This window comes from Pollicipes pollicipes, unplaced genomic scaffold (genome assembly GCF_011947565.3).
Source record: "Pollicipes pollicipes isolate AB1234 unplaced genomic scaffold, Ppol_2.1 Scaffold_2555;HRSCAF=2994_pilon_pilon_pilon, whole genome shotgun sequence".
NCBI classification, from domain to species: Eukaryota; Metazoa; Arthropoda; class Thecostraca; order Pollicipedomorpha; family Pollicipedidae; genus Pollicipes; species Pollicipes pollicipes.
This window is the reverse complement of record NW_023596136.1, coordinates 14,796,951-14,812,263: the sequence shown is the minus strand read 5'-3', so window position 1 is coordinate 14,812,263 and position 15,313 is coordinate 14,796,951. Positions and strand designations below refer to the sequence as shown.

The window sequence follows — 15,313 nt, the reverse complement described above, 5'->3', positions numbered from 1 at the left end:
TGCTGCTCCGCTGACCGCTCCCTGGGGCTTGCGAGAGCGCAGAGCAGACAGGAGACAGCAAGTCACAATCGAAAGTGTTCGAAAGTGTGGCGAATGTTAGCATTCTCTGCGCCTAAAACGTAGGCCAATTTATTCGTGCCGGCGGTCCATTAACCGCTGCAACGTTTCCAAGTGCAGCCATCAGGCCGTATAGTCCGTAGTTCATGGCCCGGCGAGAGGTCAGCCGCCGTTCTGGCACAGTGTGTGGGGCGGCCCGCCCAGCGCCGCCGCTCTGGTCCGGCTCTGGTCCCAGCGCCGCCGCTCTGGTCCCGCTCTGGTGCCAGCGCTGGCGCTCTGTGGTCCGGCCGTGTGGCTCTGATTCCGGCTTCGACCTGGCTCTGCCGGCCAGATCAGCTCATCGGCCGGCCGTTATCGGGTTACCTGAGCTGTGGAACATCCTCCTCAGGCGCGCCTGATCGGCTGCTGGGACACGGCAGTGCCGCGTCGGCGACGATCTGATGCCGCCGGCGATGGCGGGGCGCCGCCGCTCATCAGACCCGTGTCGGCGACGATCTGATGCCGCCGGCGATGGCGGGGCGTTGTCGCTCATCAGACCCGCTGGTCACGAGCCTCAGCCGCGTGGAAGCACGGCCGGCTCACCGGCTCCCAATGGGCACATCCGCACCGCCGCCACATCCGCACATCCGGTGCGTCAGCGATCTCGGCACTGTGCTGCAGCTGGTTGGGGCTGCCCAGCACCACGGCTCGCTCACCGCTGCCTGTCTCGAGGCCAAGGGGGTGCGGCTCTCGCCGGAGCAACGGCGGGGTAGGCGACGGCGTGGTGTCCTCACGTCGGACGGACGTCTCGCTGATGGCCGCCTTACAGCCCTGCTTGGTGACGCGCGCCTGCCGTCGCCGCGCGACCCCTGCGCGTCCGTCTCGCTCGTCTCCGGGCGGCTTGTGTCCGTCGCTCTGTATTGTGCCGTCTCTCCGTGTCCGCTGTTCCACCGATCGGACAGCCGGACTGCCACACAGCGGTCGACCCGAGGACAGGAGACCTGGCGGGCCACAAGCCGCCGCCGCCGCCGCCACCGCTGACGCCGCCGCGGGCCGGATCGCGTGCTGGAAATCAGTTAGCGGTGCGACGCGACGCGCATTGCAGCGCTGCTCGCCCCCGCCGGCGGCGCGGCCGGTTTTCGCGGCGGTGCGCCGCGCCGCGGGCGGCCGCCGCGCCGCGGATGGTGCGTGCCATTGATCCCGCGGGCGGGCCACCCGGTGCAAGCGCGCGCCAGGGGAGACAGCGACTGGGGTCGGTCGTCGACGGGCCGGGAGGGCAGGTCGAGGTCTACCTGGTCGTAGGGTGCCGGGCCCCGCTGGGAAGGGAGGTCAGGACTGGCGGGTCAGGCGAATGGGGGTGCGGGGCTGAGCAATGAGTCTGCTCAATAGCTCTGCTGAATAATGAGCAGTTAGTGCCCGGCACCGCCGCGACCCGGCTCAGCAGGCGGCAAGGTTGCGCGCGTGGCTGTGTTTATATTTCCCATGTTGCAGAGTGCAGCGGTCGGTAGAGTTTGCTCGGCGCTCCGTCAGAGGAATCCGAGAATCCACCGTCCATGCCAAAGACAGACTGCATTTGGTGCAGGGTGGGGGGTTTCGGAGCGCCGATGCTCCAGTCCCGTCCTCTGCGCCCAGCAGAAGGGGGTGTGACACGCTCAGATCGCAGGCACTCTGCAACAGCAGCGTTGCAAGGTCACGGCCGCAGCCGGCACGTTAGCCTAGATCGCTGAATGGACCGTGACCGGCTGGACCGGGCGAGCGGTGGACGTTTGACCGACGGGCGGGGGTTGTTTGGGGGGGGGGGGGGGTCAGCGCAACGGAGATTGGGGAGACGGCGGCGGCGGGTGATGTTTGTCAGCTCGCCGGTTGGTGGAGAACGGGTCTGGACGTATCTCAAACGAATCTGGACAGATCTGGACAAATCCGCAAGATTCGCGAGGAAATAAGCATCACCACGGATGCACGTGACGCCCACGTGATGGTCACATTGTCTCTGAGGCGCGCGCTGGCGAAGGCGTTAACGGCAGCATGCGGGTGCGACTTGAAAAGCGCGCTGATTCCTGCGACATGCTTAGGCCACTCTGGTCAGGGGGGCGGGTTGCCAGCCGGCTCACCAGCCGCCCCATCCCGCATTTGCCCTGGCGATAACCGAAGCGCTCTTCCCGAATTAACCAGGATGCCGGGCTGCCGCTCGGGTGAAGCCTGGCAGCAGCCAGGCCGCGCTGAGCCTGGACCTGGATAGGCGGGCCGCCGGATCACCTTCCCGGCCCGATGACGCGCGGCACGGCGGCCACGCGCCGGCACGTGAGCACGTGAGCACGTGGCCCGCCGGCGGCGCGCGCCGACTACCGTTCGGCGGCGGCGGACTTCAGAAGCGGCCGCGCCGGCCGCAATCTCCGGGTATCGGCTCGTTGTCTGCCCGCACACCTACGTGCACCAGTCGGAGGAATGTCCGACGGCGGCGTGTATCCCGACTAATCCGGTCATCGCCGCACCGATCTCTGTCGGTGCGCCGCTGCGGTCGGCGGCGCGCATGCCTCCGGGCTGACGGTGCTCTCCTCTGTTGCAGCATGAACGGCTACGTCGAAGGAGCACCCTGCCACGAGCAGCAGTACGCGGAGGGCTCCGTGCGCGGCTGGACGCAGGCTGACAACGCCGTAAGTGGGCGTGGGAGTGTGGTGGAGGCGCGGGCGGCCTTGCACAAAGTGGTCGTCATGATGGGTCTGTCTGTCGTGAATGGAATGTCACAGAATGAAATGTCACAGGAATGGAACGTCACAGGCGGCTGTCGCCCTGTGACACGCTGAGGTATTGGTAACAACCGGCCGTCGTATGTGTGCCAACGCGTGCGTATGGATTGCGCTTAGAAATACATTCTGCTATTATGTAGGCTTATCTATGAATTGTGTTCAGATAGATACACTGTGCTAGAATGGCATTCGCGAAGCATTTCAAGCTATCCCTGCGCCGTCCTGCCACAGGATTCGACGCGAACTAGTATTTTGCGTCGGCGCCGCTGGATGGCGCTAGCAGTTATAGTCGATTTCGACGCTGAACGCCGGACTAGATTCGGATAGACTTGATTATTTTTGGCACGCTTCTACCAATTATTTGTTTCTTGAGCTTTATGCCACAAACCAACTGATACGAATGTCAGGATGGCCACATAGTTCCCAGTATAGCCAAACGTGCGGCATATTTGACACAAGATTCTAACTAGTGGTGCACTGCAATACCTCAGACATCACTCGCTTGCACAACGTGTTCTGCCTCTGTTTGGCCACCGATCGTGACCGTTGTGCGGCCTTTTCTGCTCGCGGTGCCTAGCGTTGTAACGCGAGAGAGGCGGCATTTGCACGCAGTTGGTTCGTGCCCCTCCTGCCGTCGGTACCCACACGCTCACGCACACGGCCCGCACGAGCGGTGAATAATTTATGAGGTCCAGAACAAACAGATGAAAAAGGGGCACCGCTAATCAGAGGCTATCCATCTCCGTGATGAAAACGCGATGATTCGGAAGATTTTGACTTAATTGGCATTATGCCCCAACGACGGCGTGTGCCGACGACGGTTAGAAATCGACGGCGACGGGCAGCTTTTTGCGGGGGTGGAATCCATCAGACGGGTTCGGATGTCAATGCTTTCGCAGCTCTGAGAGTGTTTCCAAGCTTCAACGAGACGCGGTGGAGTTTGTTTCAGCGCCTCTGGCAGGAGAGCTGCCGGTTTTCGATCTCCGCGCACGGGCGTCGGCTAACAAAGTCCTGGTCACCTGAGTGATGGGGCGTTGTTCACGAGCACAAGGAGGTCGTTCCACCGAGCTTCGTTGCTGTGCTGAAAAGGAAGGGCGTAGCTCTGAATAGTCAGGGCGCGCATGCCGATAGCCGATAGAAGGAGCGGCCGTGAGTGGAGCATTGTCATTGTGAGATTAACGTCTGCGAAATGCGCACCTCTTTGTGAGGAGATGACGCTGACTTGCTAGAGCGAGTATATAATGTAGGAGGCGATGGATGGGAAAGAGCCGGAGAGAGAGGAGGAGGGGACTGATCCGATCAGCAAAGGGCTAAACTGAAGAAGCAGGAGAGAACAGAATTGGTAGAACGTGTAGATACTTGGTATTCGCTGAAAATGAGCTTTCTCTGAATACGTCTCAATTTGAACCGGCTCCAGCTGTCTACGTGTCGGGCATTTTTCTGGCCGCCACTCAAATAGCTGTCGCCACCATTCAGGTTTTTGGGCCCATCCTGCTCACACTGGTCTTTTCTATGCCGGCTCGCGATAAACTGCTGACTTGGATAAAGACTGGGCCGCCTCCCGCCGCGCGCTTCGTCCTCGGTGAATACGTAATGTGAAAACTCGTAAACATGGATTAAAATGCGCTTCACACCCTCGCCGATTCGGGCCTGACGTCTTATCCGTTTCCGACGCGCCCAAAAGTAAATGGGCCCCGGAGCCCAGGCTTTAAGCGGGCCCGTGAAATGGTTAATGGGTCGGCGTCGCGCCGCGCCGCGCCACACCACCTCCCGGAGAAACTCTCCGCGCCCTGATATCATCAAGCCTTTATTGCGTCGTGTTTCGTGCGTGCGCCGGTAAAATTTTTAGTATCATCTAGCCGTAATCAACTGACGCAATTGGTAGTCACAGCTGACAGTTTTTCCGCCGGCGCTTATCAGATGCGGCTGGGGAAGCTGCTAAAAGGTCCAGGCAATCAGGCTGGGCACGGTTTCACAATGTTCGCCGGCCTCGGGCGCTGGTGGCCGTCTATTGGCCAGGCAATTCGGGTCAGATGCCCTGTCACGTCTGGTCACCGGGCGGCCGTTGCCTCGCGCGACGCGACCACTCTGCACAGTCACGTGACTCGTCGCCGCACCGCTGCGCCGGCCGTTGTCGCGTCACGTGGGCAGGCGGCTGCCACCTACCTGCCTGCCTGGCTGGCCGGCCGGGCGGGACCGGACGCGCCCGTGTGGCCTTACGGAAGCGGGCGGCGCTCGGCCGGGCGCATTGTGAGCGGGGTGCGGGGCTTCCGGCGCGTGCGACCGCCGGCCGGTGTCGTGTGGCCCGCGGGCCATTGTGCGCCGCATTGCGCCGACTGGCTGCCGGCGGGCCGCGTCAATACAGCTGCCGAGCCGTGATAAATCGCCAGATTACCCTGGAGCGCACACAGCGGGACGCGCGTGGCCACCGGCTTCATGGACACAGCCGTCGGCTCGCGAGGCGGTGCCAGACGCAGGACCGCTGGCAGGACGGTGCGTACACTCTTGTGCCGTGCGCGTGTGCGCGTGCGCGCGTGCTTACCTGTGTGACGAGCGTGTGCGTTGTGTGGGGACAGAAAACGTGTCTGGATGGAAAAAGAAGCTGCTGCTGCCGACATGGGCTTACTGTGTTTGGCTGGCGTGACGTTTTTACTCTCCTTTGTTGGTACCACAAACGTGTCTCGCGTGTTTTTGCGGGAGTTGTGAAAAAGTTAGATCTTCGATTTCATCGAGTTAGCGCTAATTATATTTCATTGCGTAACGTCGGAGCGCAGCGTAATGCTGTTCGTCAACGAGAATGGCTGAAAAGAAAATAATTTGATTTCGTCGTTTCGATAATAAACAAAGGCTGCATTTTCGGACCTTGTAAGCTCCTTCGAGTCGTTGGCTCCGGACGTTAGTAGTTTTAAAATGAATACAATCCAAGAGACCTCTTGGAAGTGATGTGCATTCTGCTTAATTTTCTGAGATGAGGGCATTTTATCATGTTATGTTTCTGTACATACTGCAGTAATCATTTTTGGGATTGAGAGAGGCACTGGCTCTCTGTTTGCTGTAATCTAAGTAATGGAATGACTCTGCTCCTGATGTTATGTCTTTAGATACAAGTCTACTTTTATGGGTACATTGTGGCCGGGAGACAGCTCGCAGTGACTTTTAGCAGATCCGGGGACCTACCAAACATGTAATGCATAAGTTTTGCGTCACAAAACTTGACGTTTTGAGCTGTGATTGTGATCATGAGTGAAACCGGGTTGCTATATGATTTATTTCTGATGGCAAAGCTTTCCTTTTGTTAAACTATGACATTGTCAGTATTTATAGCGAGGCGTATTCCATTGGGGGCGCGCCCCTTTCGTGTGTTGTGTGTGTCTGTGTCATGTGTCGTGTGCGCAACGGATTGTGTCCAACCCTGACCATGACCTTTGGATTCTGTACCACGCTGCGTACACAGACATCGCAATTTTTGCTTTCTGCATTCATCATTGAGTGTTTATCCCACCTATCCGTGTGAGTACTCACAATTCATGCAATGACATATTGTGTCATCCGTCCCCGCGTGACCACAGTCCGGGGGGTTGCTATGTAGTCACATCGCGTACCTCCCCACCCCCTCTGCCTACAACCACGCCGTGCTCAGGCAGCCACATCTCTGGCCTCCATCGCCTCCCCCACAGTCCCTCCTGCTCATGCAGTCGCGCCTCGTGCCCGCCTCGTCCGAGTATGCGCGAATCAATCGGGCGCTATTGGCTGCTCGTGCGTAATGAAGCCCGCCACGGCGGCCAAGTAGCCGTGATTTACGCTGGCCGGCGGCTGCCAGCCCGGCCGCGATCACTATTGGTGATTGTCAGCTCTCTCTGATGGATGCCCGCTGCCTGGCGCGCCAGGTAAAGCAGCCGCACGCGACTGACGTATTTGTGAAAGGTCCTCGATTGATGCTGAGTGCTGGATGTTTGGAAGCGACGTGTTTTAGCCGGAAGCTGTTGGGCAGGCTGAATGAGAGTGCTTTCGCCGCACAACACGGAGGGCTACTCTTTTTTCCGACGTGGTATTCGGCTCGGATTTTGCGATAGAACTCCTTGAAATCATCGCAATATCATGGACAGCATTGCCTTGACGGGTAAAAGGCATTTTTGACTATTTGTCCCAGTAGTTCGCCGCTTTTCCAGCGCAATCTGCACCAAGTTAAGTTCGATGCATCGATGAAATGAAACGCTTTATAGCGTGCTGCCGCAGCAGGCGTTTGCGATGCGTTGGTGGTGTTCTGCAGATGGAGATCTTTATCGCAAGGGACATCTGCTGCGGCACACATATGCCCTTCCCGGCTGGCTGTTTGAGGTGATATGACAGCACACAAACCTTCAATCAGGATAACCGATGATCGCGCTCATTATGCGAAAGCGACGCCACTAAGCGATATTACGAAACGTTCGGCACATCTATCCATCTTCTCACCCTTTCTGTGATCTCTCTGTCGTTGATTGCGCCCTGTACAAGCCGTGATTGATAACCGCGGCTCGTGGGCGCTTTGTCCCTAATTATGCCTGGCGGCGCCTCCTTCCCATCCATCGTGCACCCCGACCACTCAGCGATCCTGTCGCCTTCTTGACTTCTGGAGGACTGCTGTGTGACGGAGCCGCGCAGAGGATGACTGGTCCCGTGGGCAAAGCTTAAACCGGTCTAGTCCTGTCACTCTACGCGTAATACATTGTGCCAGTGTTTGGAACGAAAGGTGTTCTTGGATTGCTAAACTGGTGTGTGAAATAGTTTGTTTTGGACTTTTAAGTAAAAGTAGCCCGAAAATAAATTCAAGGTTCGCGCAAGATCATTCTGCTCCTGGAACCGGTTTTGCCGTAGCAGGCCGGAAATAGCTTCAAATTTCACGCAATATCACTTTGCGACTAGATCCGTCCTTGTCCTATCTTCTGACCGTAATGCACATGTTCGAATAGTTCAAAAAAGGAGTCATAAATGAAAGTATCAAGGGTGAAAGCTTAACTATTCACATGATCACGAATTTGGCATTTTGGCCGTCATGTAACCGAGCAGCCGGCGCGGCCTTACCTCTGTTTTCAAAGAGTCCCCGATACACGTCTCCGCGCCTTTTTTATCGAGCGCCAGCGGCTGCATTGGCCATATTAGAGCTTGGAGGTCATGGCGTAACTGGGGTTCGAAACTGGGCCCCTCCCCCACGCTTGGAAGTCCGACACGTTAAACACTCGGACATGACATTGACTCTTGTTATCTTTAGTGCGAAACGATTGTTTTTTAATAATTGGCGTCCGTTTCGGTTCCTGTTACGATCAACATAGAGTACACTGTCCGCGCTGTCGTAACGCAAATCTAATGTCCTGTCGGCCCCAACGTCGGCCTCGATATCGCTCTGAAAAGCGTCGGCACGTACCCGAGATCGTATGTCGTCAGGTTCGTTTGAACTTTGTAAGACCATTGCGCAGCATAGCTCCTGCACGGCCCTGATAAGCATAGCTCCTGCACGGCCCTGATAAGCATAGCTCCTGCACGGCCCTGATAAGCATAGCTCCTGCACGGCCCTGATCAGGCTTGCGAAAGCTCCGTCACGCACTCGGCTCGTATTGGAACTGTATCGTGCGCGTCAGATGCCAGTAACTCCGTGCGTTCCGTCCTCGCAGACGCAACTCTGAGAGGTGACTGTCGTTACCTGAACGTAACGTAACGTGACTTGTTTCCAATCTTATGCTGAGGTATCTCGTAAGACAACCAGGAATTTCTCAAATTCCGGCGTAAATCGCTCTACGTTTCTTCTAACTGTAGAAGTGGTTACTTGCGTTATGTACTGTGATCAACGTCTAACTTTGACCGTTGCATAAATGCAAAGCATGAGCGCTCGACGACAGCCGACGTTGATGTCCTTGTGGCTGACCCCTGCGACCTCCACGGTGGCGCGTCCCGGCGACGACTAACCTTGCACAGCTTGCATTCCGCTCAGCCGGGGCGCTTCGACCCGGGACCTCCAGGTGCTCTGCGGCGCCGGTGGGTGTCGGCGTTTTACTGCGGCGGTGTACCCTGGAGCGTTTGATTAGGAGTATGGTGGCACTGAGTTGTGGCGTGCTCTTTGAAAGCTCGCGGCTTTACGTGTGCCGCGAGTGGTAGGTGTTTGAGAGAGTTTTTGTGGTTTCGTGGCGCATTGTCTTGGCTTTATCGCCCTCTTGATACCGGCGAGAATAACTAGTAATTTCCAATATCGCCTTTGATTCGGAGCTCAAAAGGTAATAGGCACACTGTCTGTGATGGGTTTTAATCAGATATGGGGTAATTGCCGCTCTCCCCTCGCCCGATCTATACCCGATGACCCCAGAGGCGCGAAAGGTCGCACCGGGTCAACAGGGGTGACCTCTGGGTCAGCTACGGCCCTGATTGACCGATGAAAGTGACGTTAATGGGCCCACCTTGGAACGGCCGCGCCTGGCCCGGTAAATCACCCAGCGGCCCGCGACTATCTCAATCGATAGTGGGACGAGAAAAACCGGTCTCGGGGCGAACGCCACCGCCGGGCCGGCCGCCAGACTCGTGGCGTGGTGAGCGGCCGGCAAAAACGGCAACACGGCGATAATTAGCGGGTAAAAAGACGGCAGCCCCAGGCGGCCGCCGCACCTGAGCCGTCGGTACAGCCCGCGCCTGTAGCCGCGCCATTCTCCCAGCCGTGGCCGTCGTTAGTATGCATAAAGAGGCGTACGAGCGCCGAGAACTGGGTTAGACAGGCGGAGGGACGGCGCACACAGCGGCGTGCTCGCTCCACGCGGTCTCCGTGGCACGGCACGGGCCACAGCGCCGATGGCGGCGGCGGCGCGAGCATGTGCTGATCCCCACCCGCCGGGAGACCGGCGCCGGGCCCGCTGCGGACACCGTGCTGACAGGCGCCGGCGCGATCGCCGTGTGCTGCCGCGTGGGACGCGCTCCCCGTCGGCGGCGGCGGTCCCTGACCAAACACCAGCGTGAGCTCCTCTCCCGCAAGAAGCGGCGCTGCGTGAGCGGAGCCTCAGCGCGACAAAAAGGCCAGCGCCGGCCAATAACTTGTCTGCTGTATGGCCGCATGTGGGATGAAATGATGCATGGTGAGATCGCCTACTTGATTGAGAGGATGGATGAGAATGGCCAACACCGGAGTGAAAGAGTTACCGCTTACGGCGAGCTATGCGTATTGAAAGAAGCATTATTATTCTGAGGATAAATGGCAGGTGTGAGCGCCATTAACAGCAGCTGTACAGTGGCGTGGATAGCGTTAAAGAAAGATTGAATGCCAGATAAAGAGAGAGCGTACGTGTGGAGGGAATGTGAGAGCCAGAACAGAGTGCGCGCGACAGGTTGTGAGCAATCGCTGCGGGGAAGAATGATATAAAACCCAGAGGAAAAAGCAGCACTTTAGCCGGTCCAAGGAGAAAGAGGCCCGCCTAGACTCGCCGGTCAGCTGAAGGCCTCCCTAAACGGGCCGGGTCAGAGGCCACAGCGGTCGCCCGGGAATGAGCCCCACACCAGCTGAATGCCAACGATTGGCATCGGCTTCAGTGGCCTAATAAATCCGATTTGGCCGGGCCTATTCTCCCGGGCCTTGTGGCGGCGATGCTTTGTACGCTCGGCTGACCCCATGAGGCGGGGCGCCGCTCGTCGTCCCCCGAACCCGTCATCGGGCGTCTGATTAGCGAATCCAGCGCGCCGCGCCGGCGGCCTGGCTTTGTGCCGGCCGTTTTATGGAGGCAGCTCGCTGAATGGGTGGCATGCGCGGCGTGCCATGCTGTTTGGCTTTGTCCGCTTCGACGGGTGGTGTGTGCTCCCTCTGACCTGACGAGTGGCGGGCACTCCCTCCGACCTAACGAGCACTCCCTCTGACCTGACCGGGAGATGGTGCATGGTTTAGGTTAGCTTGTGGCTGGCACCACTCTTGCTTGGCGTCAGGCGCATCCGATTGTGAACCGTGTGGTAGAGATCTGCCGTATAAGATGACAGGTAGTGATGGACGCTGATATTTCCTGGAAGCCTGTGACAGACGTGTGGGCACGCATTATCTGCTCCAAGTTTCTTGATTGAAGTGGCCTTGTATTGTCTGTCCTAGACAAGAAAGGTCGTGTGCAGCTTTTTCTGAACTGAAAAAGGCACCCAAGAAGCCCAGCCCCCCATGTATGATCTTTTGGTGTAGTGATACTCTCTCTTGACCTCATTCGACCGCCGTCACTGCTTTGTCACAGTCATGGCGAGTCTGCTGACCCGACGCGACCGACGTCTACATCTCACCTGGCGATCGTGCACCTTCGCGTTGACCTAGGCCACTGACCCAGGTCGCCGCCCGTCGGCGCCGGAGCGAGAGCACGATCGCGGCTCGTGTCACTCACGACCGCCGCCGCCGGGCCCGGCCGCAGCCGATTTGAATACAGGAGTCACGGAGAGCGCCGTTCGCGGCGGGTCGCCGTGTGATTGCCACGCTCGTTTGTTTGATAGGTCACTTTGTACAGGGTGATTTAGCGGCGGCCCTGACTCGATTGGGGCCAGTGTCTGCATCGTGAGCGTGGCCGGTCCTTGCGGTATCCAGGCCGCCCCGAGTCGGACTCGGGCTCGTTTCCCATGGCCGGCCGGCTTGCCATGCAGCCGGCGTACTGTTTCCATTCGGCCGGAGTTATTTGAATTCTGGTGCGACGTTGCCGGCGTGCGACGAGCTCCGGCGACAGTTCAGTACTCGCCGCCGCCGCCGCCGCAGGGTCTGGCAGTGCGAGGTCCCCAGCGCCGCCGCCGCCGCGGCGGAAGCGGTCATAGTCGACTGATCACCGTCGTCAAAGCGCCTTTCTTCTTCTGCGCGCCGCTTCCGCCGCCGCCGTCGCCGCGGGGCGCGCTCGCTCGGCGACGGTAGCGACGAACTTTTTACGCCGCGTTTGGCCGTCGAGCGGCGATGATTTAGCGTCGTCCGACGGCGGCACGCCTCAGCGCGGCGCCGGTCCGGCAGCCGGGGCCGTCTCGACCGTCCCCGCCGTATCCGCCACCGCCGCCGCCGCCGCTGCCGCCGCCGCCGCCCGGCAGCCCGGCAGCCGGTCAAACTCGCCCGCTCTCCCGGCGGCACGTCCAATCGCGTAATGTCCGCTCCAATCAATGCCTCAAAAACAATCTGACGTGGTGGCCGCCGAGGCGACGGCCGCGAAGCTTCCGGCATCGGCCAATATTGGCGCGGTGGCGCCGACGGCGGCGGTGGCAGCGGCGGTGGTGGCGCAGCTGGGGCGGCCGGCGCACCTGGGGCCGCCGTCATTACCTCTGCAGAAACTCATCGGTGGCCGGCGCGCACCCCTTTCATCGGCAGCGCGCCAGTGATTAGTCTGTTGTGGCTGCGCCGGGTCGCGGCTCGCGTGGGCCGCGCCCAGCGCCCCGGCAGCACGCTCCCGAGATTAGGAGTCCGCTGCACTGGGTGCGATTAGAGCACCTGATGATGACTCGCTTGTGCCGCCGTAATTGCACCGTCCGGATTTTTGTTGATTGAACGTCGGCCGCTGGCTGCGGCTGGTTTGTTTCCAGACGGCGTCGCCGCCGGCTGACGTGCCGGGAGATACCGATGGTGGCTGGGCTGGTGTGGACAGGGCTGGCCGTCCGGACTCGCCCCCTGATTGCTGAGCAAACGGCCGCGCAATCTACGCGTGTCGCGCCACATTCATAGCGCACAAACAGGCGCCGTGTTTTCTATCTCCGCGCGAGTTGGTGGCCGCTGAGCCTCCGGCCGGCTTCGGGGGCTTCGTTCCGTTAGGCGGGTTTTCTGTGCATGGTTCCCGAAGCAGAAAATCGCCAGATTCAGGTTTCACGCCAAATTTATTGGGCTTTGTAGCCATGTTTTTCATTCGCGGGCTTCTTGCCGGTCGCTAATGCGACAGTTGGCTCGGAGACTGGCTCAGCGTGGATCGGCTCATTCGGAACAGTGGCCAGAGATCTGATATAATGAGGATATTTATAGATGTGGTATTGTCACAAGGTCGCGCTGCCTGCAGCATCATCATATCCCAAAACAGCAATGTTTCAGCCACTTTATCAAGGAGGACTATGCATAGCACGACACGTAATCAGATCACATAGTCATGAAATTACGGTGTCATAAACTGTGTGGAGGCCATAGGTCACGCAGTATGGACGTGCTTTGTCACTGTCATTCAGGGAACCCGTCTGCAAACAAGAATGGGGTCGGAGCAAACAGCGGGTGACGTGCGGCGTGCACTGGCATGGTCGGTGTATGCGGAGCGCCAGGCGTGAGAGCAGCCGCATCGAAATTCACCGCAAACGACGTAATCTTGCCTTTTGTCATTGCGAGATGCTCGTCCGCCTTGCCACACCACCTTTTCGCAGCCCTTTCCACCTGCGATGGGCGGCGGTCCACACGCTTTTTTTGCTCCACATGTGGCCCCAGCACACAATCCGCAAACAGTGCACACAGCTGTATACAGAGGGGTCTGTCTCCTGGCGACGGACCAGACCAGCCGTCTGTACCCTGTGGTCGGCCGACTGCCGCTCGTGGCCAGTCCTCGGCCAGTGCGCCGTCCTTCCGCGGCGGCGACTGCGAGTTCAACGCCTACCACGCTCTGCCAGCCGTCTGTGAAATGGTGAATGGTTTCTTCCATTTGCTCCTGGTCACCGGCGTGATACTGTAATAGTTATAACGTGGCGGCCCGGCTGCGATGAATTAGGTGCCGAACGGCAGCCGGTGCGGTGACTGGCCTGCGACGACGTCTACGTGACAGGGAAGCCGCCCGCTTTCATTTCGGACGTGATTAATTCGCCATCACAGCTACACGTCACAGCTCAGCGTAATGCTTTCGGTCAAGAACCTGCGACTCATGATCCGCTGGAACATCTCATCACTCCGCGGCGGCCTGTCCTCACGCTCCGTTGCCAAACGACTCGTGATCGAGCGACGCCACCGCTACGCTCTGAAACTCTGTCGTCGTGCTTCTGGTGATACACTGCTGTTCTCCGCGGGTTATTTACACACGACGGTAGCTAGTCTTTCGTCTCTCTGCGCCCTGGTAACTAACCGCCCGTCCAACTGTTACAACCGAGTAAGCTGTCCACCCCGGCGTAACTCAACACTACCCGCACGCCTCTTTACACCTCACTACAACCGAGTAAGCTGTCCACTCCGGCGTACCTCAACACTACCCGCAAGCCTCTACACCTCACTACAACCGAGTAAGCTGTCCACTCCGGCGTACCTCAACACTACCCGCACGCCTCTTTACACCTCACTGCAACCGAGTAAGCTGTCCACTCCGGCGTACCTCAACACTACCCGCACGCCTCTTAACACCTCACTAACCGCCTGCTCCCTTCGCCCGCAGATGCTGCGCGCGGCGCACAGTGGTGGCGGCGGTCTGAACAACAACGGCCCGCGGCCCGTCTCCGGCTCGTACGACGGCGTGGCGGCGCGGGTCGCGCGGCGTCGCTCGCAGCAGTGGCCCGATTCAGAGCCGCAGCCCGGCTGGCAGGCGGAGGGCGCCGCGCGCCGCGGTGTGCCGCTCAAGCCGCCGGTGCCGGAGCGGCCGCGCCACCTCCGCCTGCCGGCTCGGCCCGACACGGGCCGGGTGTACCCGGCCGGAGCGCCGGCGGCGCCGCGGCCGGCCGCCGCCCCCGCCCCCGCCGCCGCCGTCGCCCCCGCCGTCGCCGCCTGCTGGGCGCAGGAGCTGGCCGTCAGGGGCGCGGCAGCCGCCCCGCTGCTGCAGGCCTCGCCGGCAGCGCTTCTCTTTGCCAGGTGAGTCCGCAACCGGATCGTGCGCCGCAGCCGGCGGGGCAGGGCGGGGGGGGGGGTTACGTCGTCGTAACTTGAGCGTGTCATTCACAAAACACATTTCGAAGAAGAGCTTGATGACATCGCTTTCCGTCGTTTGCCATTTTCCGGATGATTCTCCGTTCTTTGCCATGTTCTGGACCCTCTGGTCGGCCGGCCCCATCTGCGGGGGCGCTTTGTTTCGGCACGGGCCGCCCTCTGCTGCAACGGGCGGCGTCTTGTGATCTCTGGTGTCCGATCTGCTTCGATGCCGAGTAATTACATCCGGCGTGCGCCAGCGTCGTCTGTGGGCAAACTTTGGAGAAACAAAACCAGAACAACAACCGCTAACCAACTGAGCCGAGTCGCCGGTTTCCGGTCCTCGTTACCACTTTGTTGTCCCTCGAGCGGCCCTCCAGATTACGTGGACGGGGTAGGAGCTTCTGGCCAAATCCGAAAAAGGCATTTCTTGTTATTCCAAGACCGTTGTCTCCCGCACGTATGCCATTCACGGACGTCCCAGTCACCACACAGTGCCTCAGCTAGGTGGGTGGCGCAACGCAGACATGGACTATTGATGTCAATGGGAGCTGTGATGGAAATGCCTCGAGCCGTTTGTACTCCGCTACAGCAGCGCAATGGGCGAGGATGCATGCTACAACAGCTCTCCATTTGCTTGATGCGGCCTAAGCTCCGGGTGATCTATTTTTAGCGTGCTTTTAGCCAACCCTCAAGGCTCTTAATTGCCCTGACTCAGATTCAACTCATT

At 59.4% G+C, this 15,313-nt stretch overlaps 1 protein-coding gene across 1 annotated transcript in view; it reads left to right on the top strand.

Moving 5' to 3' along the window:
* The window catches only part of LOC119098451 (uncharacterized), a 90,617-nt gene extending 76,084 nt beyond the window's left edge, over nt 1–14,533 (top strand). The window contains exons 3-5 of the mRNA XM_037221370.1: nt 2,603–2,690; nt 14,120–14,262; nt 14,530–14,533. Of these exons, the coding sequence (XP_037077265.1) occupies nt 2,603–2,690; nt 14,120–14,262; nt 14,530–14,533 (235 nt within the window). The remainder of the gene's footprint in view (nt 1–2,602; nt 2,691–14,119; nt 14,263–14,529) is intronic.
* Nucleotides 14,534–15,313: the final 780 nt, after the last annotated feature.